The sequence below is a fragment of the Alosa pseudoharengus genome, unplaced genomic scaffold, assembly GCF_046254945.1.
Source record: "Alosa pseudoharengus isolate Yale_2024_CS ecotype anadromous, Long Island Sound unplaced genomic scaffold, YU_APseudo_1.1 YU_APseudo_1.1_scf_9, whole genome shotgun sequence".
In the NCBI taxonomy this organism is placed as follows: Eukaryota; Metazoa; Chordata; class Actinopteri; order Clupeiformes; family Clupeidae; genus Alosa; species Alosa pseudoharengus.
In genome coordinates this window covers 11,301,163-11,329,015 of record NW_027468881.1, presented here as the reverse complement: position 1 = coordinate 11,329,015, position 27,853 = coordinate 11,301,163, and the positions used below count along the sequence as shown (strand labels likewise).

Genomic DNA, 27,853 nt, shown 5'->3' with positions numbered 1-27,853 from the left:
GTTGATTAATTTGACATTGTTGTTTATTATTGATATTCTCCTTAATGTAGTCCTACTATGTTATTATTTTTATATTATTCATTGAATAGACGTTATTGTTTATTATTGCTTTTTCCCTTAATTTTCATTGTTTATTTCATTAGGCTATTGATTGAATTGACATTGTTGTTTATTATTGCTATTCTCCTTATTATAGTCTAGTTTTAATTTGTTGACTGTTAAATTGAAGTATTATATTGTTTTGTATTTGTAAGCCTATGTCACGTTGGACAAAAGTGTATCCATAACCATAACCATATATATACATAAAAAATCCGGAACCATGTATTCAAGCAAAAAATAGGATTTAGCAGAAGGGTCGTTTATTTCCCCACAGGCACGTTCAGTTAAAAAAATTAAATCATAACATCAGCCCAACCTAATTCAGTCTAATTGACAGGTGTCTGCCTTTCACCAAACTAGGCATTTATATGTCGGCGTTAAGACCCGGTACTCATGAGACACCCTGCAGTGTGTAGGGCACGGGCACCATTCACTTCCTCTTTCAGCTCGGTTTCTTTCTCTTCTGTGATCATGGCTGCGCTCAAACACACCAGCCATGTTTGCTAATTTGAGACCCAAAGGTTAGCGAATACCTGTTTACTATTTACATCGCCTGCACCATCTTCAACCATATATTTCTTCAGTCGGAGTGTCAGAGGCTTCAGTGCCTTTGATATCCAAGGATAACAAGGTTAGGCAGATACAATTTCATTTTTGCTGGAGAAGTTTTGAGTGTGTGTGTGTGTGTGTGTGTATGCGTGTGAAGGATGCTGCTTCAGATATTCCCTTCACAGTGCAACGGGAAAACAATGTGAATTTATCAACAAAAGAAGAGCATCCCATAAAATAAACACAATAAACGTCAATTTGATGTGACGTTAAGGCTGGTAAATCGTGTCGTCTATTAAAATATAACTTTCTGACAGTCTGGTTTTAGATGAAACGCGTGATGTTAAGGTTAGATACGCGGGCGCTGCACATTAGCTAGCTTGATTATCTGTACGTTTAACTTCTTTAATTATTTAAATAACCTTGGATTTGACGTTATCTAACGAGGGCTTGCATAATTAAGCACCTCGTGAATGTATGTTTATTAGTATTAATAATCCATATATTTATTGTATTATTGTATTCTATATGGTGGAAATTTCTGGTTGAACTGTACTGTTTCCGAAAGCATTTTAAGATAACAAACCAGTAATGCTAACCGTGGTGTTGCTAAATAGGCCCAGTTGGAAATGACGTTATTAAATGAGCATTAACATTAGCTCGCTAATCTGTCGGATTGTTAGTAACGTTACATATTAAAATATTTATTTCAAGAGTTGCGGTGGTGTTTTACCTTCTCTCGTATAACGAAACAACCCCTTTCATTTGTCAAGTCACAGTTTTCCTTAGGACCCCCGTTTGTATAGAGCCCGATGGCTAGCAGAGGCTTTTTTGTTTTCTTTTTGTCGAGCGTTGTAGCTAACGTTAGCTGCGATAAATGGGTCCAGTGTTGGCTAGCGCCCTAGCTGGCTAATCTTTTTCATTGGAAGAAGTTGGTGAGCAAGTTCTACTGAACGGACAGATTAAGGAATACAGCTGTATTGTCTAGTGTTATTGTTTGACGATTATAATTCCTGGTATTTGTTGGGAATGGAAGGACGTATTCGGTCAAAGATAGGCAGAATGGTTGAGGTGTATATTGACTGTTCCCTTTACTGGATGTTGGCTATCCCGTATATAAGGAGATGGTTAGGTAGGGAACTCGCGTAAAGCTGAGCGCATGGTCACATGTATTGGTTAGCATGTTTGCTAACCATTTTTCTTTCTTAATGGCAAGTAGCTCACCAACGTTAATAAGACGGCATTGTTGATATCATACGTATAAGTCGAAACTACTGTACATGTTATTTGTAGATACTATCAGTTGCTTAACGGCAGCTTCAGAAATTAAAGCAAATGTTTACGCTTGAAACCTGCTCACTTGCCTGGCTGTAGCTAGCGGGATGTTATTTTTGCGGTTGGGTTAGCTGGAGTGCTAATGATGTATCAAGCCGTAGCACGGACGGAAATCAACCAAGGCAATGTTGATGTATTAATATTCGTTTATCTGAACATCATGTACGATCGTTATTCTTTTCTCCCATGTTTCCAACGGTCCACAGCACAATAACGTTCCTTGTAAATAAAAGCATCGCCTGCTTGGCTGTGTGGTCAGCTGCAGGGGATCTTGTTGTGTCCATTATAAACACGGTAGGGCATCCCATCCGCGTTATCTGCGACATTTTAGGGAAGAGTTGTGGGAGTGAAATGTTTGTGATGTCGGCCACAGCGTGTCATCATAATCCAGCATTCGGTTGCGCACTCTTGCGATCTTCTGTTTGTAATTACTTTTATCTTAAGTGATTGCCGTTGTTATGGTCTGGTAATACTATTTCTGTTATGCGAGAGTTAGATTGCCGTGATATTTGTTTAAAAGAGGGTGTTGTTTGGTTGTTAGTCAAGTAACTTGAAAGCCCTCATCAATACAATTTAATTTCCCTTGTGCGTGTTAAGTTTTATTTTTCATTCTTACTGTGCGTTGGCGTTAAAAGCAAAGATAAAAAATAAAATGTAGAATTGCAAACGGACATGCAGAAATTAAGACAGCGTATTTCCTCTGATAAATGTATTTTGAGTGGGGAATATAACATCCATTGTTTACATCGTCTCCAAAAATACGCTCTTCTTTGAAATGTCACTTGCCTTAGTGAGCTTGAAATGTAAGGTGCACAATATGTTCTTATGTTTCTTTCTGTTTCATGCAGATGGAAGCAAATAATCATTTTAACTATGGCCCACACTCGTCTGTGTCTGCAAACTCAGGACTGAAGCTTTCCTCAGGGGAGTCTCTCTATACTAATGGGTCCTCCATGAGCTTCCCCCAGCAAGGGAAAAGTGAGTAGCGGCAGTGTGTCCATCACCACTTTGAGCTGTTTGTGTTAATTGAATTTTTGTTGTTTCTCAGCACATTTGCTTACATTTTTTTTTTAAGTCTTGTTTTAGAGAATGTAATGAACCGAATGCTTTTCTATTCTGTTCTCTCCTCTGTGTTTCTAATCATCTGTAAATGTCCTTGCAGATATAAACGGCGACATGAATGTGAATGGCATCACTACTGCAATTGGGACCAGCCAACCTGGCCCACACCCCACCTCGTCATCGTACCCACACATGACCAACCACCACCACCAGGGCAGCATGGCCTACGACTACCTGTGGGGCCAGCCCCAATACAGCCCGGCCATGTCGTCAGGGTCCACTCACGGCATGCACCAAAAGCAGGGCTCCCCAGGGGTCCTGCAACAGAACCAGCACCACTTCCAGAGCCACGGACAGTATCAGGTCAATGGGGCCATGGGGGCCTCCCACCAGACTCCTGTGGGTGGGGCACCTAACGTTAGCCTGGGGGCTGGACAGTACTGGAACAGGCCAACCCCAACACAGCAACAGGGAGGTGCATCCATGGCAATGGGCTACAACTCCCATAGTGTGTATGGAGGCTACCAGAGCCAGGTGCACCCAGGCTTGTCACCCGCCCAGCACCACCAGCAATCAGCTATGACACACCAAGGGCCTCCCACGCACCACCACCCCCACCATCCACACCCGCACCACCCGCATGCCCACCACCACGCGCAGCAGCAGCAGCACTATGGCATGGTGCCCAACGGGATGCCCTACTACCAGCACCAGCCTCAGCATCAACCCCAGCACCCACCTCTGCCTTCACCTCAGCCCCAGCACCCGTCTCAGCATCAGCCCTTACCCTCGCCCCAGCCCCAACACCCATCCACGCACCAACAGTTGGCATCGCCCCAGCCCCAACACCCATCCACGCACCAACAGTTGGCATCGCCCCAGCCCCAACACCCATCCACGCACCAACAGTTGGCATCGCCCCAGCCCCAACACCCATCCACGCACCAACAGTTGGCATCGCCCCAGCCACAACACCCAACCCAGCACCAGACCTTACCCTCACCACAACACGTTTCCCAGCACCAGACCTTATCCTCACCTCAACACCCACCGCAACATCAGACCCTGCCCTCACCACAACACCCACCCCAGCACCAGACCTTACCCTCACCTCAACACGTTTCCCAGCACCAGACCTTACCCTCACCACAACATGTTTCCCAGCACCAGACCTTACCCTCACCACAACATGTTTCCCAGCATCAGACCCTTCCCTCTCCACAGCACCCGGCCCAGCAACACCAACCACTCCCATCCCCCCAGCACGCCCCCCAGCCGACGTCTCAGATGATGCCTCCCACGTCCCAGAACTTCACCCCGCCCAGGGGGAGTCCTCAGCACCACCACTTGGGCCATGGCGCCTCGGGCAGCCCCCTTCCCATGCAGGTACCCATGATGTCTCCCTCGGCTATACCTGACGGTGGTTCCCCGCAGAGCCGGGACAGCCCCCTGGGAAGCAGTGTGCCACTGCCTTCAGTCATGCAAGGTGATTATATTGTGTTGTGTAATATAATTTATAATTTTATAAAGTAATTGTTGAAATGCATATCTTGTGACCTGTGAGGTGGAAAAAAATGTGTATTGTTTGTGTGTGTCTTGCGAAACTGTGTTTGTATTGTGTGCAGCTTCGCTCCATACTTTGTGACACTGTCCTTCTGCCACACATTAACCTGCACATAAACTCCATAGCGGTAGAATGTAAAGTTGAAAATTCACTATAATGAAATATTTTAAGTGATAATTTAAGCAATCGGATGTCCTTTCTCGTGCGCAGTCCTCCCAGTCTTTCACGCTAGAGGAGTAAATTACAGACTTAATTTGACAGGATGACATAATCATCTGTCTTCTGTGTATGGGGTCATCCATGATTAATTCTCTCGTTCTCCTGTGCTCCCCAAGGGCTTCTCGGTGAAGCGTACAAAGAGGTGGACAAAGGCTACAACGGGGTGGAGCGTGCATCTGTTGCCCAGCGGCTTCCAAAAGCTGAGGGATACCCGGCCAGGCCCTCAGGCCACCTCTTAGTGCCCACCAGTGAATACTGCCAGCGCGTGCCACACGGGGGGATGGACGTGGAGCCGCTCCACATGAGGGAGGCCATGCACTCGGCCGTGTCTGCGCCTCCTCCGCTCCTGTCCACGCCTCCGCGTCAGGCTCCGTCAGGGCCTCCTCCTCCTTCTCCTCCTGTGGTGTCCGTGCATCACATGAGCGCCACGGATCCCCCGCCCTCCTCCTCGTCCACCTCCACGTCTGCACATCCTCAGGTCGGGCCGAAGAGTCCTCACGGGAGCCCCGTGTCTGCTCCTGCGCCCATGCTCTCCTCTCCGCCACTGATGGTCCAGGGCTTGAGGCCCATGTCTGGTGGCATGTCGCCTTCCTCCATGGGAGGGGGACCGCCGGAGCTGATGCCGGGTCCTCCCCCTCTGATGACCCACGTCTCGAGGTCGGCTCCGGTTCCGGTTCCTGCGCCTCCTCCTGCAGTGAGTTCGCCCTCCACGGTCCAGTCCGCGACCCACCCGTCTGCTCCAGCCACGTCGGCACCTCCTCTATGGACGAGTGCGCCTCCTGTGTCGGCTTCGCCGCACTCTCAGGTGGCCTACGTACCTCCTCAGATGGTCCAAGGCCCCAAACTTCAGGAGGCAAAGCCTCACTCCCCTGTGTCTTCGCCCTCAAAGGTGGCTCAAACCCCCAAGCCAGGAGAGCTTTCGAAGCCTCTCTCTCCGGCGTCTGCGCCTCCTGCGATGGCTCCTGCTCTTCCCTCGGGGGCATCTGCGACCTCTTGGTCTCCCCAAGAGGCCCCTGCGTCATCACCGTTGTCCGCATCACCTCAGAAGGCCGGCATCCCTTCACCCCAGATGTCGTCGTTGTTGTCATCGTCGTCTCAGGCGGCCAAGTCTCTTCCTGATGCGCTCGTTTCTGGGCACGCTCCTGCTGCCGTCACGGCACCTTCCCCCACGGCTCCCGTCTCCACGGCACCCCCTCCTCCTCCGGCGGCTGCTGCTTCCCACCGTGCCGCCTCCGTGCCTCCCACCGCGGCCTCCTCTCCCCCCGTGGTGAGCGCCACCCCTCAGGCCGCCTCTGTGTCTCTTCCTGCTCCCGGTGCGCCTCCCCCTGGAGCCGCTGCACCTCCCAAGACGGTCTCGGCGTTCCCCGCCGTGTCCACACCGACTCAGGCCGCCACCGCTCCTCCGGGCGGCTCCATGCCGCCACCTCCACCACCTCCTCAGCCTGTCTCCGGACTGCCTGCTGTCCCCACGCTCTCTCAGACAGGGTCTGCTCCGAGTGTCTCGGTGCCGCCTCCGGCCTCCAAGGCCACTTCTTCCTCCCCTCCTCAGGCCGCTGGGCAAGCCTCACAAGGGTTGGTCCAGCAGGACGCCAGCAACGCTGGCAAGAACTCCTCTTGCCTAGCTGCCAGCGAAAAGGAGGTGAGCGCTCCTCTGCCCGATGAGGACGTCGCTGTCAGCAGCTTTTCAAAGTCGGACTCCACCCCGACTCCACACTCCAAGTCTCATGAAGGCCTCAGCGATGGCGGTACTGAGATGCCGGCCCACAAGGTCGATAGCCCGGCCAAGAACATTCCCCCCGAGGCAGGGATGGCCCCTGCAACGGCAAAAGACCACGACACCCCAAGGAAGTTTGCTTCACTTGATGACACTTACGACACTGATTCTCTGGACTGCACCTCCGTGGCTGAGTCAACGCGCCTGGAAAGCTCTCAGGCTGAGGACACCAGTGTCATGGAGGACACTTTCGATGACTCGATGGCTGACACCTCATGCACGGACGAACCCTCCATGTTTACAGAGGACTCGGCCACAGAGGACTCCAGACACGTGCCGGCTGACGACACCCAGGAGGATTGCGACTCGTCTCAGGTTGACGAGACCATGGACAGCTGTCTGAGCAACAGGGAGTCTGGCACAGAGGAGGACCGCTCTTGCCTGAAGGACTCAGTGAGTGATGACTCACAGAATGATACCTCACTCATGTCAGTGGACAACCACAACCTCTCGGGACTGCCCAGTAAAGGTGAGTGCATCAAAGAACTGGGAAGGGTCAGGTGTGCACATCTGGTGTGGTGATGTTTGTGCTAGTTGGTTGATTGGCTCTACTGTGTAACTATTTTTTTTTTAATATATTTTTTTTTTAAATGATTTTGCTTCTGTAGTTTGTCATGTGTTACTGTTGGGGTTTTTTTCATTGTGAATTTTATGTTTAGCCCTATCTGTAAGTAACCAAAAGACAAACCACATGATGACTGATTGATGGATAAGCTGTTAGTAGAGCTCAAACCCTTAGACCACATCTTCACAATCTGAATCTACATCATCTCCTTAGCCAATGCCTACTTTATTCTTCTGTTAATTCCTTTGTTTGTTTATTCACTATATTTATACTATATACCTTCACTATATGTTTCCATCAGCATCATTTTTGGATTAGAGTTAGGTGGTTAGAATGATCATGTTCAGCCTTATAAATGGAAAACTGGAAGGCTGTCCTGTGTCCTCACACATGCTCAATGTCACGCTGTCCTCTTGCAGCCCCTGAGGAGTGCAGCGAGAGTCAGGAGAAGGCTGTGGAGGCGAGCGGCGATGGGCGTGACGCTCCAGACGGCCCTGGCGCCTCTGCTGCTGCTGCTGCGCTCATGCCTGGCACAGCTGGCACCCCAGTGAGTGCTGATGAGGGCTGGCAGGAGACGGTAGTGGCAGCGGCAGAGGCAGACCCCAGCCCTGCGGAACTAGCAGCCAAACCGCTGCCCCTGTCCACCTCGGCCGTCACCGTGGCAACAACACCCCCTCCACAGAAGCCTGCTGCCAAGAGAGGCAAAGCCGCTGCGAAGCAGGGTAACAGCACTGTCCACTCGGACACTCCTGACTCATTTGGGTGTTGTCCTCACTACTAGCACAGCGTTTTGCATTTTGGTTGTTCTCATGTTTTTACACTGTAGAAGATGCAGGGTAACAGCATTGTCCACTCCGACACTCCTGACTTGTTTAGGTGATGTCGTCCTCACTACTAGTACAGCATTTTGCATCTTGGTTGGTCTCATGTTTTTACACTGTAGAGGTTGTCAACATCATGTTGAGGGAATTACATTTGTCATTCTACGATTTCATGCTCTCTCAGCAGGCTACCCAGACTACTCCGTTTGGCACATAAATGAGTGCACATCATTAATCACTTTCAGTCACTCGTGTCTCCTTCCTCTTGGCTTGGTTGGCATGAGGATAATATACATAACTTTACAAATTCTATGTGTTGTATAGTACCATGTGTCATAGTGCAACTATTTGAGGTTTTGCGTCTCATAAATATTCTTGTCTGGGTTCTCCAGCGTCCCAGGCCTCTCAGAAGAAGACCCCTGCAAAGGCCCCCAAAGAGGAGAAGGAGAAACGGAAGAGGAAGAAGAACGAGGACAAAGAACCTGCCGGAACAAGGAAGAAACGCAAGCTCTCCAAAGACGATGCATCTGGCTCCGCCACTACAGAGGTGACCCCACTCCTAAGCTCACCAGACGCCGGTAAAGCAGCTGCTGACCAGAGCCCGGCGGCCGATCAGGCCACTCCTGTCAAGCCCAAGAAGCCCAGGAAGCCCAGGAAGCCCAAGCAACCTGCTGCTGGCACCGCCACGGCAACCACCTCTCCAACCAAGACTGATGGAGAGCCCAGCGTGGAGAGCGGTCAGACTCCGCCCGCCAAGCCCAAGAAGATCCGGAAGCCCAGGAAGCCCCGGGAGCCGAAGGCCACGGACGGAGCTGCAAAACCGCCCAAAGCAGCCAAGGCCAAGCCAACGGACACGCCCAAAGCTGAACAGGACAACAAAGATGATGGGGAGGGCTCCACAACAGGTACAGCCTGACAGAATGACCACCACCAACCCCGACGCGCATACACACACGTGACACACACTGTATGGTGCAGTGTTTCTGTTTGTGCACTATTATTCACCAGTACCGGTACTTGTTTCTGGCCTGCAGGAGACACTCCAAAGAGAAGGATTGCCACAGAGGAGCAGGTCCACTTTCCTCTTCTGCACGGGTAAGTGCCCTCCACATCTCTCTCAAACGCTGGTGTTTTCTGCCCCACCTATTGCTGTTGCGATTCCTCCAGGCTTCTGAGCTCGTCTTGGTGCTGATCTCAGCGCTTTCTTCCTGAAGCTTTGCCCGTCACTCTGCTGAATTAAGTGCAGTGGAGCTCCACTGCGGACGGCACTGTGATCTGCAAGATGCTGACTGGCGATCTGTGTGTGTGTGTGTGTGTGTGTGTGTGTGTGTGTGTGTGTGTGTCAGGTGGAAGAGGGAGGTCCGTGTCAAGAAGCTTGAGGACCGGCTGAAGGGAGAGACCTGGTACTACAGTCCCTGTGGGAGGAGAATGAAACAGTTCCCTGAAATCATCAAGGTGAAGAGACCACACCATACATCGCTGATTTGGTGTTTTCTACACCAAATAGTGCATTTCTCTCTTCAGGAATCAATATCAATAAAAACATTTTAACTTTTCAATTATGCACTCAATTAGTAGAAATTAGTTGAAATGAGGGTTAGTTGGTTAAGACTACTAAATCAAGCAGAATAGGTTTTTTACCAGTCGTATTGGCGAGGTTGTCTCTGTCTGACATAGTGTGGTTCTTCCTCCTACAGTACCTGCGAAGACATGAGTGTGGGGTTGTGACCAGAGAGCACTTCAGCTTCAGCCCACGCATGCCTGTGGGAGACTTCTACGAGGAGCGTGATTCACCTGAGGTCAGTGAGGCCATATCTGGAGTCTGTGTGTTTCATTGAGTTGAGTGTGTTTGGTGTAGTTAAGCATTGCTTGTTGTCATGAGGTCAAAATGATGAGGTGTCTGACATTATTGTTTTTGCATCATGCACTTTAAATGTGGTAGTTTCAGGCCCCCTTCACAATTAAAGCCAGTTTCAGCTTGTGACCTGTTTGATTCCCTCTGTCGTCCCCCAGGGGTTGAAGTGGTTTCTACTGGCCAATGAAGAAGTGCCCTCCATGATCATGGCTATCACTGGCAGGCGTGGCCGCCCACCCAACCCAGACAAGGAGAAGCCGCGCGCCCGGGTCAGAAGGGCGAAAGGCACCCCAGGCCGCCGGCCTGGCCGACCACCCAAGACTAACGCGGTGGACCTGCTGAGCAAAGTGGACGCCAGGATGCTGAAGAGACTGCAAGCGAAAGGTGAGGAGCCGAGAGGGTTCGAGTGTGTGTGGGGGTCAAGTGGGCGGCTTCAAGACGGATAGGTTGTTGTGTTTAATGATGAAGTGGAATCTTTTTTGTTTATCGGAGAAAAGGCTTCTTGGCTTCGTTTTAGTTATAGTGTGGAAGAGATGATGAAACACTTTCAGTTTTTCGTCTTTCGTTTTTGTTGTTAGCTGTCCAGGGCAGACCAGAGGTGCGTTCAAATTCGCAAACACAGGCAAACAGTCTGAGGAGGTAGTTCTCTGCGAACATACAGTGGAGCTGGACGATGTGTTACCGTTGCAATGGAATGTTTACACCAAATCGTTCAAATTTAACTGTTCAGAGAAAACATGTTTGCCATTAACGTTCGCCACTGTTTGCCAAATTTGAACGCACCTCAGAACTTAAATGAACACAAAAATAAACATGAATGCTTAACTATCCTGATATATTTGGCTTTCATTATGCTTTGGTATGTCTCAGGCTACTCAGGGTGAGGTTTGGGAGTATGATCTCTGGTTTGGGTCATAATGGTGCTTACATTTTATATAGTATTAAAGATGAATGTTCATATTGTTTTTGCACTTTTTCTTAATAATTTAAGATCAATAACTAAAAATCCTTAACCAATTTTAGAAGTACTTACTGATGAGGACAAGGAGAAACTGGTCAAGATCAAGAAAAAAATGAAGAGAAAGGTACAGTCATCTTGCTTAGCATGTTACGTTTGCATAACCTGCATTTACACTACTGATAATAATTTTTAACCTGTCTGTCTTTATATTTTAGGCAAGACTCAAGCGCAAGGAAGATGCTAAGAACAAGATTTTCAGACAGCTGGTCAAAAAAGCTAAGGTATGAACCAGACCAGCCCAGTTTCAGTCTCTCATAGAGATATACTGTAGGGTGGCTAAAGCTTCACTTTTCAACTTCCTACAGTCCTACATTTAAGTGGTGGATGCCCTCTTGTTTCGTCATGTTGTTACTTTGAGACCTTAAGATAACTTTTTAATTTTGGCCTACAAATATACCCAAGAAATCACCTTTGTGATCATATATTATGTACTTTCTCCATAAGTCATAAACTTTAACAGAGTTGTCTCTGATTAACTCATTCTCCATTTAATCCCAGCTTGAGAAAGCCAAGGAGGCAAAGGACCAGTCCCAAGACGAGGAGAAACCAGCCCAGCCCGGGCAACCTCAGTCCCAGCAGCCCTCTGACCAGCAGACTCCCCCGCCCGCTACCGAACCCAAGAAGCCCGGGCGCAAGAGGCGCGTGCAGACACCCGAGGAGCTGGAGAAGGCCGGGCAGGTGAAGAGGGTGGCGAGCGCTCGGAGTCAGGCCAAGGCGCTGGCCAAAGCCCAGGCGGAGGCTCAGGCCCAGGCCCAGGCCGCGCTGGCGGCCAAGCGGCAGGCGGAGCGGCGGGCACAGGCCCAGAGGAGGCTGGAGGAGAGGAAGAGGCAGCAGCAGATCCTGGAGGAGCTGAAGAAGCCCACCGAGGACATGTGCATCACGGACCACCAGGTGGGGGCGCTAGTGTCACTCTATAAGGCAGTTCTGTCTCATGAGCAGGGTTGGGTATCGTTTGGGTTTTATCCGATACCGGTGCTAAATCGATACTTTTAAAATGCTGCCGGTGCCTGAACTGGTACTTCCGGTGCCCAACCCTACTCATGAGTCAGAGATAAGATGTGATACATGTTTAACTCAGTTAGACACCATCTGTCCTACCTGTTTAGGCTGCTGTTTAGTGCAGAGACTGAAAACGTTGTTTGAAGCAGGCCACTTAAATCCCCCTCTACACACACACACACACACACACACACACAGAGACAGACACTCGCCACTACTGAACCAGACACAGCACATACATTTTACTTCCATACCTCTATTACTGACATAATGGTGCTACCAGTTTTTGTTAAACTGAGGAGGAACTCAAGTGAATTTTGTCTGATGGACATTTTTAGGGCTTAGCCTTCCCTCTCCCCCAGCTGGAGATGAAATGAATGTACATCATGTCCTAATTCTCGTCTTCCCCATTCCGTGTTTGTGAGCAGCCTTTCCCCGAGCTGTCCCGCATCCCTGGGGTGGTGCTGTCGGGCCGGGCCTTCTCCCACTGCCTGACGGTGGTGGAGTTCCTGCACAGCTATGGGAAGGTGCTGGGCCTGCAGGTCCCCAAGGACGTGCCCAGCCTCAGCACCCTACAGGAGGGCCTGCTGGGCGTGGGGGAGAGCCAGGGCGAGGTCATGGACCTGCTCATCAAGCTGGTGGAAGCCGCGCTGCATGACCCAGGCCTGCCGTCCTATTATCAGGTACGTTCTCATGAAAATATTAACGTTTTTGTCACTAAGTTCGTTTTTATGGATGCTGCTTACAGTTGATATAAGGTGAAGTAGACATATCATAACATTATTCTGCTTCTTGGTTTGACTCACTTCCTGACTACCACGTGTAAATGTTGATTTCTTTGTGTAACTTTTGTGGCACATTTGCCGTGTGTCTCTAGTCTGTGAAGATCCTGGGGGAGAAGCTGGTGGATCTGGAGCTGAGCTACAGCACTGTGTCGGAGTGTCTGCGGATCTTTCTGGAATCCCACGGCTTCGAGCTCGACGTCTGCAACAGCCTCCGCACCAAGACATTCCAGGCTCTCAAACCAGACGTTAAGGCCGCCATCCTGGCCTTCATGGTGGAGGAGCTGAACGCCAGCAACACCGTTACGAGGTCAGGATTTGGCTCTCTCTCTCCCAGCGTACATGTTGTCAGTTAGCTTGTTAAGTTTTCTCTTAAGGTTTGATTTGAAGGAGATGGTTTCAGATTAGAGTCTGCCTAATGCAGAGTTAAAAACTCCCTCTCACATGAAGGTTTACATGATTTCTCATGACTTACGGATGCCATTTCTCCACTCTTATTTTTACAGGGACATTGACAACACACTGGAGAATATGACTACCTACAGGAAAAACAAATGGATCATTGAGGGTAAACTACGCAAGTAAGTTTTGAAACATGCGCTACTGATCTACCCTCAGAGAGTGTGTGTGTGTGTGTGTGTGTGTGTGTGTGTGTGTGTGGCACTCCTCAGCCATCTTTGCTTTTCTCAGAGGACTTTAATGTGTATTTAGATGAATGGCTCTTACTGTCCATGCATCCAGAGTGAGCCAGTGAGTGATTGAGTTTGTGATTGTGTGTGTTTCCCCAGTGTGTCTTATCTTCGTGTTGTGGTGTGTGATCCATGGGCAACGTATGAAATAGAGGGATTGCACATGTAACATTAATTCTATGATGTCTGTTATTGATATGTCGAGCAACTGTTGGTTGACCCATGCATATCAACTTGTGATGGGGATGTTTTTAATAACTTTCTAACGTGTGTGTGTGTGTGTGTGTGTGTGTGTGTGTGTGTGTGTGTGTGTGTGTGTGGTCAGATTGAAGGCTGCTCTGGTGCGTCGGACAGGTCGCTCTGAGGAGGAGCTGTGCATAGAGGACCGCAGGAGGAGTACGCGGGCGGGAACGGCCGAAGAGGAGAGCCTGGAGGAGACCACCCTGCTGGAGAGGAGCACCCGGCACGGACGTGGAGGAGTGCGAGAGGAGCCCAAACTCACTGAGGTACGACAGGGCCACAGGAGAAGACCCACTGGTCAGCAGGCTCAGGGAGAGGGAGGGCTTGACCAAGAGGGTCACCTGGGTTTGGGCATGGTTTTAGTCAAAGAGCAACTATACTGCATGATGGAGGTGTGATGGGACTCTGCTCAGTTCTCTATGTGCTTTTACCCACAGGCTGAAAGCCCAACCAACGCCAGCATTCCAGAACTGGAGAGACAGATCGATAAGCTAACCAAGGTAAAGAAAATAAATATAGATGTGTGTGTTTTTATATATATATATATATATATATATATATATATATATGTATATATGTGTGTGTGTGTGTGTGTGTGTGTGTGTGTGTGTATAATATATATGTTATAATATGTGTGTGTGTGCGTGCTTTTGTTTTTTTACACACACACACATTTCCCAGATGAATTATCAATATGGTGTGTCAAGTTGAACATGAGGCATCTACTCTTTTACCATAATGGATTGTTCTTCATCTTTACAGCGCCAAGTGTTTTTCCGTAAGAAGCTGCAGCAGGCGTCTCACTCCCTGCGTGCAGTGTCCCTGGGCCAGGACCGCTACCGCCGCCGGTACTGGCTGATGCCTCACATGGGGTCCATCCTGGTGGAAGGACCAGAGGAGATCTTGGGTAAGTCAGCCCCTGCCAAACAAGGCTTTTATCTTGATTGGGTATTCTCTTGTAAACCATAATTTTAGCTGCATAATTTTAGCTTTGAGTAGTTTTTGTTTAAATCCACATTCTTAAGAAGTTTTGAACTTGTTCTCGATCCAGTCTTTTAAGTAGCTTTTAACATGTGATGTATGCATGTTTCTGAATGCCACATGTTTTTGCCTCCTTGCAGACTCATGCAGTGATATTCTAGTCACAGATGAGCCCATGGTCTATGTGAAGAAGGAGGTGAAGGTGGAGGTCAAATCTGAGGAGCCTCTGTCTCCGGTCACCCCCGTCGCTCCTGCTGCCACTGCGGTCACGCCACGTTCCTGCTCCCCCCGTGCCTCCGGCAGCGGCAGTGGGGTCTCCCCGACGGAGGTGGACCCCCTCCCCGGCGAGGCGTCCCTGATGAGCAGCAGCAGTCCCCGGGGCCGAGGGCGCCCGCGCAAGATCAAGCCCGAGGTGGAGCTCCACCTGCGCACCGCCAAGTGCCGCCGGCGACGCCGCAGCAGCAAGTCGGTCGGCGAGGAGTCCTTGGCCGACACGGCCAAGGCAGGCATCCAGACCGACCTCACCCAGGCCGCGGTCACCGCATGGCTCAGCCAGGCCCAGGTTGCTGGCGCCCAGGACCCATCCACCGCTGCAGCAGTCCTGGCAGCAGTCGCGGCAGGAGGCAGGGTCCCGGAGGACGGCGGCCTGTCAAAGGAAGCCGTGAAGGAGCTGACTGAGAAGCAGGCCCAGTGGTTCCCACTGCTGCCCAAGACGCCCAGCGATGCCACAGCACTGTCCGAGCCCTGTCTGCCCTCTCCCAACGCCACCTCGCCCACCTCTCTGATGAAGGACGCTCCCCCCAGCACCCCCTCTCTGCAGGCTGCCCCCACCCCCCTCACACAGGTCAGCCCTGCTCAAAAACGTTAACAGTATTATGTAGGGGTGTCACGTTTCTCCAAATCCTTGATTCGATTTCATTTTCGATTTTAAAGTCATGAGTCGATTCGATTTTCAATCTTTTTTCAATTATATTACTATTAATGCGTTTTTTACGTTTTTTCCTTTTTTCCTTATTTCCTTGTTTTGGGGAAACAAGGCATTTTTATCACAGAACGATAATGTGATTGTTTCAGCACACTCCGAAGAGACATAAGGTGTTCATGGAATATTGCACTTATCAATGTGCATGTTATGCCTTAAAGCAAGAATAATTTAATAATTTTGCATGGTCTCTGGTCGCTAGTTGGTGCATATGTGAATGGAGCTTAAATTGCGTGTGGATAAATGTTAAACTGTCTCGGTTGTCCTTTCTCACACTTTGTCTGTCCTGTCTTGTAGACTCCGTTACAGAGTCCCGTGCAGCCTGGAGCCCTGACTTCTGATTTGCCCGCGCTTCTCCCGCTGTTGCCCGGTTCGGCCCCCGTTCCTCCAGCATGCTCCACGCCGGTGCAGAAGCCGACCAGGCGGAGGAGGAGAGGCAGCAGCCCAGCGCGCAGGCCATACTCCCGCCCCGGCACAGGCAAGCGTCGTGGCAGGCCCCCCTCCACGCTCTTCAGTGAGATCGAGCAAAAGTACCTCACCCAGCTGGTAGCCAAGCCAATTCCTAAAGGTCCGTTCTTTTTTTACCTATCCTCAGCCAACACCAGTCTTTTCTAGCGTCTTGTTGATTGCTGGTATGCTAGTATAAACCACTCTTTGTGTCATTAGGAATGAACATGTTTACTGTATATTGTCTAATCAGTTGCTGCAGTTCTCCAAATGTCTGACTTTGAGCTGAATCTGCTGATGTTAAGGATTGTGTGTGTGTGTGTGTGTGTGTGTGTGTGTGTGTGTGTGTGTGTGTGTGTGTGTGTGTGTGTGTGTGTGTGTGTGTGTGTGTGTGTGTGTGTGTGTGTGTGTGTGTGTGTGTGTGTGTGTGTGTGTGTGTGTGTGTGTGTGTGTGTGTGTGTGTGTGTGTGTGTAGAAATGGCTCAAGGCTGGTGGTGGGTGAAGGCACCAGAGGAGCTTGCTGCGGTCCTTCAGGCTCTACATCCTCGTGGTGTCCGGGAGAAGGTGCTGCACAAGCACCTGACCAAACACCTGGAGTTTCTGTCCGAGGTGTGCTCGAGACCCAGCAGTGGTAAGAGCCGTTTCCCTTTTATTTCTTCACATTTGCTTTGCAGCCTCTTCCGCAGTTCCATATTGTTTGCTACATTTTTACTTATCTGTATCTACACATTTTGGGGCGGGGGGTTGTCAAGAATTGACAGTGGTTTTGCATTATGTACACTCAGAGCCAGAGTGAGTAGAATGTGTTGTGTTGGTTAATCTGCTTAGACTGTGCAGACTGTGCAGCCTAACAAATCTGTAAGCATATAATTAAACCCCCCTCACCCCACACCTTCTTGTCCCCTCCTCTCAGACCCTGTGTTCAAGCATGCACAGGAAGAGGGCAGTTCAGTGCTGGAGGTTCTGAATCAGCCCTGGCCTGAGGTGCCTAAAGCCCTGCAGACTGACATCAGCGCCCTCCAGTGGGTGGAGGACCTGGAGCAGCGTGTGGCGGCAGCAGATCTCCACCTGAAGGTGAGACTCCAGGAGAGGGCAGTCTACTACAGGGGTGCACACAAGTGTCAAGTTTTTGCATACATTCTTTCGGTGATGGCACACCAACATCTCTGACCACGAGTCACCGACTGCAACATGAAGTTAAAAGATCTGGTCCTGTTTTTATAAGTGTTTCCCCCCAAAAAAACTGTGGCTATCTTGGTCTGTCAGTTTATACATCAGGTCAAGTATATAGTGATGACTGAATTATTTATAACAAATCAAGTAAATACATGATTTGTTAATAGTTTGGTTATGAGAAATTTTATTAATTCATATCTTTCACATATGTGAGTAAATAAGAGAAAGAAAATCTTGGGTACATAACGTTCCCTATCTTGTGTAATTGATGGGTGCACTTCTGGTGCATGACCAGAGGGAGGTGCTGTATAGCTTGTTGGTGCAGCTACAGCACGCACACACCACAACATCACATTTCCACCATTTATATTCCAAAGATGGCTCCCCAGAGTGGAAAGAGCGACACAGAGCCTAGCACGGAGGAGCCTGTGGCAGGATTTCAGGTACAGTATGCGGGAGACTGGAACCAGGGAGGGAAGGATTTGAACCAACATGGCTGATTTCACTAACAAGGGTTGACTGCAAGCACCATTTCGATTTCTACATGTCACCTAGTTAGTTAGTTAGTAAATAGTTTTAAATAATTTACGCTAAATTCATACTGCCTTGTTGGGAGTCTTCCTCTCCAGTTGCCTCCATTTCCACTACTCCTCCTTGTCCTGTGTAGTGGCTAAACATTTTCCAAGACTAAAACCAGCTCAAGGCATGTTACACTGGACAAGGCTTTCGTGATGTCCATGGTAAAAGTCAATTTATGAGATAATTATATAAAGAATTTCTCTGAACTTACTTCACATTTTAAATATACTTGATACTTAATATTGTATGTTGAGGACAATGTTTGAAATATAATTAGGCCATGGACAACACTTAATCCTTATCTAGGCCCTGTAACCTCTAATGGTAGGTCTAAAGTATTAAGCCTTTGTCTTTTCTCCTTCTCTTCTCTCTTTTGGTGTCTAGTAAAAACTGCACAAAGTATTAACTGATTACCCGTGTTTCCGTCTGTGTTTTTTAACTATGGGGAAAGTCTGTCCTGTGTTCTGTTAGGCATGCAAATCATTGTATTATTTGTAATGATACAATAAGCTATAAACTGTAATGATACAATGAGCTATTTCCCTTATCGGATCAGGCAGATTAGTTATTCCTTCCTTATTGCACCCTTTAGGCGTACACAGTCCCAGAGGCAGACTCCACCCGCAAAGATCTGGAGTTCTACGACCATGAGGTTGACCCGCGGGACGACTGGATCGTTAGGACGAAGCGCGAGTGGTCCGACCTCCTGCGCGTGCCCAACAACCCGCTGGATCTGGCCGTCTTGAGGCTGGCCAACCTGGAGCGTAACATTGAGCGCCGCTACCTGAAGGAGCCGCTGTGGAACCTGACCGAGGTGGTGAAGCTGGCCCCTCTCACTCCACCTCCAGGGGAGGATGTCCCTATGGACGTGGGCAGGTGAGTGAGATGCCTGGTACACACAGACACTGGCAGATTAGGCAATTGACCGATTCCTAGTCCCGCCCATTGAACGCAAATGAGCCTAGTTTTAAATTTAGCACTAACCGCACAAGCTCGAACAGGCGCCCGCCGTCAGTCTCTTAGATAGCTAGCATAGTTAGCTAATCACTACTAATGTCCAAGTGACATTGGCACTGGGTGGCCAACTATTAGGAGACTAAGGGACAAATGTTGCCCAGAAATCATTCGTCGTGCTCTGGATGGTCATAATAAGCTTAGTTTGGAGGTGAGAGAGAGGTCACAGATCAATAGTCAAAACCTCATCTCTTGGTCATCATTCTAGGTTGGGGCAGCCGTGGCCTACTGGTAAGCGCTTCGGACTTGTAACCGGAGGGTTGCCGGTTCGAACCCCGACCAGTAGGCCACGGCTGAAGTGCCCTTGAGCAAGGCACCTAACCCCTCACTGCTCCCCGAGTGCCGCTGTTGTTGCAGGCAGCTCACTGCGCCGGGATTAGTGTGTGCTTCACTTCACTGTGTGTTCACTGTGTGCAGTGTGTTTCATTAATTCACGGATTGAGATAAATGCAGAGACCAAATTTCACTCACGGGATCAAAAGAGTATATATACTTATACTTATACTTAGTACCACAGATAGCATGCAGTTCTAGCCTACTCCCGTAATGTTTGACCGACCTAGGCGGGATCGGTCAGTTATGGGACCCAAGGCGAAAAGGCAGTTCTCTACCTTTTTCTATCCTAAGAATCATCTTAGATGCACTTATAGAATATTTCTAAATCTTCCGTAGATGCGCTCAAGGATTAATCCATTGTAGTGGGGGCAGGGGAGCTGAGACACTGGCTACTCATTAATTATAGGCATTCTGATTCCATTTTAGCTTACGCGTTTTTAGAATGACATGATTATTGATTATTTAAGATTAAAAGAATAAGCTTAACCATACGTTTATTATGTTTTATTATGTATGTATTGTTAGGTGTTCATGGGGCCCCTGGTTGTTCGGGGCCCAAGGCAATTGCCGACCTGACTAATGGTAAAGTCCTCCTCTGCGCATGGATATGATAGATTTGAGTGCATCTGTCTGGACAGTGTGTATGGTGATCCAACACAAAGACTACTCAAAGTGCTTCACACAGACAAAGACAACATCAATAATAAGTCCATGGGCAATTGTGACTCTTGCCAATAATAAGTCCATTGGCAATTGTGACTCTTGCCAATAACATCAGCATGGTGTTCTTAGTCCAACAATAGGCCGATATTGTGTAGTTACACATTGTTAATATACATGAAGTCCATTTTCTTGTGGGGCAGTAAATGATTGAGTCAATCAAACTCCCTGGTAGCTTCTTAGCCTCTTCCCCTAGATCAGAAACTTTGGGGGCTCGTCCAGGAATGCTCCAACCCAAACTCATACTGAATAGCTTCAGGGCTCTCCCTGTTCTCTTAACATACTGTAAGTCTGAGATTCAATACAAGCTTGATGATGTGCTACAGCCAACTCATCTATCTCTTTCTTTTTGCCTCCTTATCACTATCCTGATGCAGTTTGGAGATGGAGATCACCCCAAGGCTGAGGACGTGGCGACAGGGCCTTGATCGTTGCCGAAGTGCTGCCCAGCTCTCGCTGTGCATTATTCAGCTGGAGAGGGCCATTGCCTGGGAGAAATCAGTTGTCAAAGTGGTAGGGGAATTGAAGATAAACATAATGAAGTTTTAGTCATTATTTCAGTGTGTCATTTCTCATCGCCTGTCTGTTGTGTCTGTGTGCCATCTCAGACCTGTCAGGTGTGTCGTAAAGGGGACAATGATGAGTACCTGCTGCTTTGTGACGGCTGTGACCGTGGCTGTCACATGTTCTGCCTCAGACCCAAGGTGACAGAAGTGCCCGAGGGAGACTGGTACTGCCCCATCTGCGTTGCCAAGGTAAATCCCAGCGTTTAACAACCCTCTCCCTTCAATCACATGTAGGCAGTTGATTGCAGCAGGCTGAATTGAGATTAAATAGAGTACTAAAGTGTGTGACGTTCTGTTTCCATGTCTGCAGTGTTACTGGATCTAAACAAACTTTCAAAGTGGCATCGTCAGTATTGCATTTAGACATGTGTTATATGCAGGTCTCTTTTACAGAGGAAACCCATACTGAAATAAAACTCTGCAGTCACAAATGTGATCGTGTTGGTATGAATATATGTTGTAGTATGTGAATCCTGCAGTGTAAAAAAAAAATAATAACGTCTTAGAAATGTTGCAAAATTATTTAAATACATTAAGAAAGCCACTGCTATGGTCACAATGTAGGAACAAAAACTGTCTAGGGATCAGGAAAACAAAGTCTCAGCCAGTCGATGGTTAGCTTGATTTGTTTAGATTCAGTGGAATTGCTGCCTTGACAACGCTACATCAAGGCTTCGCTACTCTATTGATTAATTGTGGTTGTGATGGTGAACAGTAACAGGTTGAAAGTCCAGAACAAGTCTGTTTCCATGTTTGAATGCGATTAATGGGTGACTCGGGCTGACTTATTCTCCATCCATCTCATTCGGTTTCTTCCTTTTCGGCCGAACTCTAGATGGACGACGGTGAGATGCGGCCTCAGCGCTCGGCAAGGCAGCGGGCCCGCAGGCGTAAGCGTCGTCTGGGCGCCTACATAGGCGACAGCTCTGAGGAGGAGGAAAGCCCCCGACGGTTGGCCGGCATGAGCACGCGGCAGAAGGACGGACCCTCGTCGTCCGCCAGCAGCACGAACGGCAACTCCGGCATCTCGCCCAGCAAGCGCCGGCGCATGACCACGCGCAACCAGCCTGACCTCACCTACTGCGAGTGAGTACAGCTCAGAGACGAGGACACCTCACAGACAATACTGGTTTACTGGTTAACTGGATACCAAAATAGTTGCAGCACTGTCTCAGATTGTTTTCATGTTTTCTTTGCCCTTAGATCTTGGAAGCCCTGTTTGGGCATTAATATCTTAAAGTATTATTTCTAGCTTGCGCTAAACTTTGTAGGATGGCAGGACCATTAAAACTTTGTACTGCATGCCTATTGATTTTATATAGTATAAGTATATATACTCTTTTGATCCCGTGAGGGAAATTTGGTCTCAGCATTTATCCCAATCCGTGAATTAGTGAAACACACAGCACACAGTGTACACACAGTGAGGTGAAGCACACACTAATCCCGGCGCAGTGAGCTGCCTGCATCAACAGCGGCGCTCGGGGAGCAGTGAGGGGTTAGGTGCCTTGCTCAAGGGCACTTCAGCCGTGCCTACTGGTCGGGGTTCGAACCGGCAACCCTCCGGTTACAGGTCTGAAGTGCTAACCAGTAGGCCACGGCTGCCCCGTATAAGGCCCTAGATTCTACATTTGGAACAAAGTGCAAAAAAGAGTGATATTCAGGGTATAACTTATAATAGAACAGTTGTGCCTGCTTGATTGTCAATCTGTATTTTGTCTGCAAATACAATGTTTTTATTGATAACTGGTTTACCCCCAGTCATTTTATGCAGTGACCAGTGAGATGCAACTGATTTAAACCAATATTCAGGAATGTTTGTTGCATATGATTATAGTCCGATGTTAACTTTTGACCTACTGACCTTCAGGATAATTTTGATGGAGATGGAGGCACATGCGGACGCCTGGCCCTTCCTAGAGCCAGTGAACCCGCGACTGGTTCCTGGATACCGCCGCATCATCAAGAACCCCATGGACTTCCTGACCATGAGGGAGAGACTGCTGCAGGGAGGGTAAGGGACCGCACATGTGAACATGACTATGTTCAACATATTCTCGACATTGTGGCCACTTCCAACTTGAGAGAACTCTGTGAAAACAAAGCAAAAAATTACACTGAATATCTGACCATTCAGTCGGGTCATCTATGTGCCAGCTGGTAGGTTGTAGGGACACTCTCAATTTAGCTGTCTTCAGGCTGTAACGCTTTTGCCTTTCTGTCAAGCTCATCAGAATAGTTCTATGACCTTTTTAATGAACAAATACAACCATGTGGTTGTGTTTTCACCGAGTGCAGCCTTTAGACTGCGCTTTATGTCAAGAGGAAATTACGATTTTGCGATATCGAGAATTAGTCTACAGTGACCGACAGAGAGCGCGTTCTTGAACTGGTTGGGTTCAGAACGTTTTGAACCATGGTGCTATGTAGTGAGCCGTCGACAACAATGGTTGTTGTTGCATGCATAAACAAAAGTTAATGAGATGATTGATGAACAGGAGGATGATATGATGGCTGTCCCGTAAAAACAGCAGAAATGAACTGTGTAAAATGCTAGTTAACGTCTGCAGTGTAGTGCTAGTTGACTAGTTTTGTTTACCCATGGCAACAGTTGATAAGGAGGGAGAACTCATGCCCACTCCGGTTCGCAAAAAACAACAACTATTTTTTGGTTCCAGCTCCGAACCAAAATGCTACGTTCTGAACCAGTTTTTGTTTGGTCGAAATGCTCCGAATGGTTCAAATGTTGGTGCGCAAACAGGAACAGAACCGGTTCTCTGTCGGTGGAAAACTCCTATCTGTGACCTGGCATGTTACATTATGTTCAAGAGAGTGCGAGAGGTCATTATTTATTATACTTGACTGCAGTTATATAGGATTGGTGTTAGATGAAGGGCAGGTCAGTTTCTGAGTGAACTGCTGGTTTTGTGGGGTTTCTGTTCCTCAGGTTTGACTGACCAGTTCCCGCCGCTCTATTCTGCCCTTAGGTACTGCAGTGTGGAGGAGTTTGCTGCTGATGCCCAGTTGGTGTTCAACAACTGTGAGCTCTTCAACGAGGACACTTCAGAAGTCGGCAAAGCCGGACACTCCATGAGACGCTTCTTCGAGAACCGCTGGGCAGAGTTCTACCAGACCAGGGACAAGGACAAATGAGATCCCAGGATTGGCTGTATCCTGGGCAGGGCCTTGTTTTGCCCCTCCCCCATGTCAATGTCGCCTACATTTCCCATACCTCCCCAAGACTGCTACTGGAGCTTCCTCCTAGACCCTTGTATACATAAATGTACAGATATATCTAGAGTTTGTTCATTATTATTCTTCCGTTTATCCTGTTCTTCTGTCTTTTTTTTTTTTCGTTTCCCTCCTCTATCATCGTTGTTCTCAAGCATGGGACATTTTCAGGCCGGCAAAACAAAGCCTAAACAGGAAGAGATCCACCATGAGAGGAACTTCCGTTTTATTTTCATTTTTTAATTTTATTCACCCGTTCACCACACGTTCCTCTCATGACGACACACACAGGCACTCACTCACACACCTCCTCGCTCGCAAGGTCTGGTCTGGAACCAGAGGACTGTTTCGGTTCTGGCCTCTCCTGCCAGCTCTGCGTTTTCCGTTACGGTTGGATCGTCTCTCTGACACAACCCTGTGGACAGGACCCTCGGGTTTCTTGCCCACCCCTGGACCAGCGAGTGGACGAGAAACTGGCCTCTTTCTACACAGCGTCTCACCTGACAGAGTGCCTCCCACGTCCTGTCACATGAAATGGTGACTGTCTCCACGACTAGAGGCTGTTTTACCACCCCCCCCCCCCTTCTCAGTATATTTTTTATTATTATATATTCTATATACATATAAAGATTAAAAATAGCTGGGATTATTTAATAGCAATAGCTCGTAGTGACTCTGTACAGACCACACCGTAGAGATGTATAGGTGATTTCATGAAATGGCCAGTAAAAGTGATTTTAAAAGGAACATTTATCCTTTAAAACTATATATCCTCGATCATGCACACCTGCAATGCACCCCACCCCTTTCCCCACCCTCTCCTCCATTCCTCCTTCCCTTGCTTCTTGTAGAGTGCTGTTTTATCATCTACTGGAGGTGTTAACCTATTTCTGTTCTCTCCCCCACTAAGCTTTTCTCCCTCCTTTTAACTGATAGCCGCCTTCCAACTCTTTTAGCTAATCATAGTCTTTGTGGCAATGGCAATCACGTCAGAAGAAAGTGTGTGACCACATGTTAGAGGATCTTGATAAGCAGCACTGAAGCGATAATAATGGTTGTGATTTTTACCTCCCCCTTTGCTCGCACTGCTAGCTTGTGTAGCAGCTACCCTGATCCGCCAACCCATCCTTCTCCTCGTCCCAACCCTCTGTCCCAAGCTTTTGCCAGTTTGTTCAGTAGTCTGTCAAAAAGAGAAATAGACTGATTCAATATTGGTTAAAAAAAAGAAAGGTTATGTATATACATTTGGAATACAGAAAGTTTAATTATGTGTCAGCGATATTTGTCCTTCATTGGAAGTGTTTGGTTTTAATTATGACAGTCGCAGCGGTCCTGCTGCTTAGTTCTCAGTACGTACGTTCAGAACTGTTTTAAAGTGTGCTCTCTTTCGCTCTCACACCTTAACTCTCCAGGGCCGTCACAGACGAAAACAGCCTCAAAATAAAGCCTCATTAGTTGTACAGCTCTGGTGGAAATTGGCTTTGAATGTTAAACGTATCCAGACCGCACTTGTTCAGATGCATTTACTGGGAACAATTAAATATTTCTACATTTCTTCCATTGTGCTCCGACTACACTGCGTCTGGCCGATTGGATCTGGGGTACCCAGTTACCAGTCTGTGGCTAAGGTCACAAAACCTCACACAAGTTCTCAGACGTTGCATAGACCACTTGATGTAAAACGGGACATGAATTGGCCAAAGGCTATATTGATAACTAACACAGCTTGGCTGATAGGACTTTAACTGTTTAAAACGCATAGCTACTGGTAAATGTGATGTTATGAGAGAGTGCACAGCTGTTTTCTTTCTGGTTTTGCTTTTGTGTTCTTAACTCTGGTAACACCCGACACCCTGGCACTGAAGTCACTGAATTTCCCGTGGGATCATGACAAGCAGGACTCCAAATAACACAACTGGCTTTTATTTAAATGTAGTTTCTTACACTGAACTCCACCTTATCAATAGGAAAGTGCATATATGCCGTATGTGTTCCTTGCAACCTGAAAGGGACATTGTTTTTTTTCTACAAAAATGAAAAAGCTAATAAAAAAACAACCAAAATGTGGTGTTTAGTGAATTTTTAATAATGTACAGTTTTTGTGACTTTAAATTTGTTCCTTTCTATATTTTTAGGACCAATATATCGTTTTTAAGAGGAGGCATTAAATGATCATGTTGTTTCGAGGTGATGTAACATGTGCATCTGTAGAATGTACTGTAAGCTGAATTAAAACCACATCTAGTAGAGACAACTCTCGTCTGTCGCATGCTTTGTATTTCTTGTGCTTTTGTACTGAGACTTTACTTACCATATATAAATGGTGGTAGGTTAGATACTAAAAGGTCCACCAACCCAATGACAAACCAACCGTCTGATGCAATATATCAACCAAATTATTTTTTTTTTCTCTGCGTTCTCTTTTAGCATTTCCTTGGATTGAAGCCTACGGAGCCCCTAAGGGGACATGAGCAAAAAAGAAATCTAAAGTTTAGTTTCATGTGCTCACGCAAAGCTTTCATGTGCTCACACAAAACGTTCATATGATGCTCACGTGAAAAGATTTTGTGTGAGTACCTGAAACGTAGGCTATTGATGCTTTGTAGGTTTTACATAGAAGACCAATGGGCTTTATTAGTCTATAAATATTTTATAAACATTATATCATGCAGCATCATATAGTAGGCTAATATAATGTTGACTTTCAAACAAAGTCTTTATAGACTAATAAGGCCCATTGCTCTCCCATGTAAAACCTACAAAGTATCAATAGCCTACTGAGCAAAAAAGAAATCTAAAGTTTGGTTTCATGTGCTCACGCGAAGCTTTCATGTGCTCACACAAAACCTTTTCATATGCGCACATGAAGGTTTCGTGTGAGCACATGAAACTAAACTTTAGATTTTTTCCCCCCTCATGTCCCCTTAGGTGCTCCGTAGAAGCCCATGTGATCAGCCTAACATTAAACACCTTCTGATCAGCGTTAGGCTGACAATCCGGAACAGAAATGATTCTCAGAATTCAGACAGAGCTACCCTGTCCTCTCCCCTGGCTGGGGGCCCTATGAAGTGGCAGTGGGCTTTGTCGGGTCCCCGGTCTCCCTGTAGCTCCCTGTCCACTGCACATGGTCATGGGCTGCCTGCTGTCTGGTCCAGCTGGGGCTCCTCGCACAGGGGGAGGGACAGGAGGACCATCCCCTCCCTCTCTCCGACTGGCCCATCTTTCCCCATTGGCTCCCTCTTTCACTCTATCTGCATGGAAACACTTTGAAGGCCCCCCTGGTGGGTTGCTTATAGAGCCCTGGTTAACTTAAGTTATATATGGAGTGGTATGCTGCGTGGGAATAGGGGCCTATCTGTGTTTTTATCATAGTGCTGCACATGTCCCTTGCCCACTCCTCATAGTTGGGCTGTTGTTGTGGTCTCATAGCCTTTGTCTAATCTCTGCTCATCTTCAGTCTGTCTTTTATCTCTCGCCTCAGTATCCCTGAGCTGGCACTCTGCGCTGCGTTCAGTGTTTTTGTGCTGCCGATGGCGGGGATCAGGAGTAGCGGTTCAGCCCGGTTCTGCCGCAGTCAGCACTGCCATGTGTGTGTGTGTGTGTGTGTGTGTGTGTGTGTGGGGGGGGGGGGAGGGGGGGGTGCCACGCTCGGAAAACTCCCCACGCCAGCAGGTTTCCGCTCCGTCAGGGCCCTCACCACGTAGGGCGGGGGTGGGGTGGGGTGGGGTGAGGGGGCTGGGTGGAGAGGGGGAGTCGGCTTACCCTCACAAAAGGGGGGATCACAGGCCCAGTGCTGTGCTGGGAGGGAGTGTAATCCAGCCCATTATGAAGTGTGCTTATGGACCCCCTAACCAGTTTATTCTGGACCTGGCCAGGCCGCGTGCGGTAGTCAAGCTCTGTGGTTAATCGTTTGGTGCATGCATGGCCCAGTCTGTCTCCCTGCTCACCTGTCTCCAAACACATGTACACACACTTTTGCAGATACGTTAAGCGTGTTTGCATTCTCCTCTGATGCAGGGGAGATCATTATGATCATTTTGTTTGATCTAAAGCTCCTTTACATGCACCCTCTTTTCCTCCAGGCCGAGACACCCTCCTCTCATCTCCCTTTGTCCATCTCATTAGGTGGATAATTGGGTAATTTCCTTGCAACACCACTGAAAACCATTCACTTCAATCTAATTTACAGACTGAACCAGACAGCTGTCTCAACTTGGGTTTTATAGATATAACAGGCTTAAAAT

The 27,853-nt window shown here is 48.1% G+C and overlaps 1 protein-coding gene across 2 annotated transcripts; it reads left to right on the top strand.

The window, feature by feature from the left end:
* The first annotated feature begins 580 nt into the window (after positions 1–580).
* Positions 581–25,863, top strand: baz2a (bromodomain adjacent to zinc finger domain, 2A). Of its 2 annotated transcripts, XM_076277005.1 has the most exons (30): positions 581–733; positions 2,835–2,964; positions 3,149–4,534; positions 4,948–7,074; positions 7,590–7,892; positions 8,384–8,896; positions 9,026–9,086; positions 9,338–9,446; positions 9,689–9,790; positions 10,005–10,230; positions 10,870–10,931; positions 11,023–11,088; positions 11,366–11,758; positions 12,295–12,549; positions 12,744–12,958; positions 13,155–13,229; positions 13,663–13,843; positions 14,015–14,077; positions 14,340–14,484; positions 14,699–15,402; positions 15,838–16,108; positions 16,463–16,618; positions 16,901–17,061; positions 17,541–17,606; positions 18,335–18,618; positions 20,190–20,325; positions 20,421–20,567; positions 21,214–21,464; positions 22,249–22,392; positions 23,366–25,863. In XM_076277005.1, the coding sequence occupies exons 2-30, from the start codon at positions 2,835–2,837 to the stop codon at positions 23,529–23,531; spliced, it is 8,898 nt and encodes a 2,965-aa protein (XP_076133120.1). In that variant the 5' UTR covers positions 581–733; the 3' UTR covers positions 23,532–25,863. The 2 variants fall into 2 exon arrangements, with proteins under 2 accessions (XP_076133120.1, XP_076133119.1); XM_076277004.1 differs by lacking the exon at positions 581–733 and having other exon boundaries at positions 2,829–2,964.
* The last annotated feature ends 1,990 nt before the right edge of the window (positions 25,864–27,853 follow it).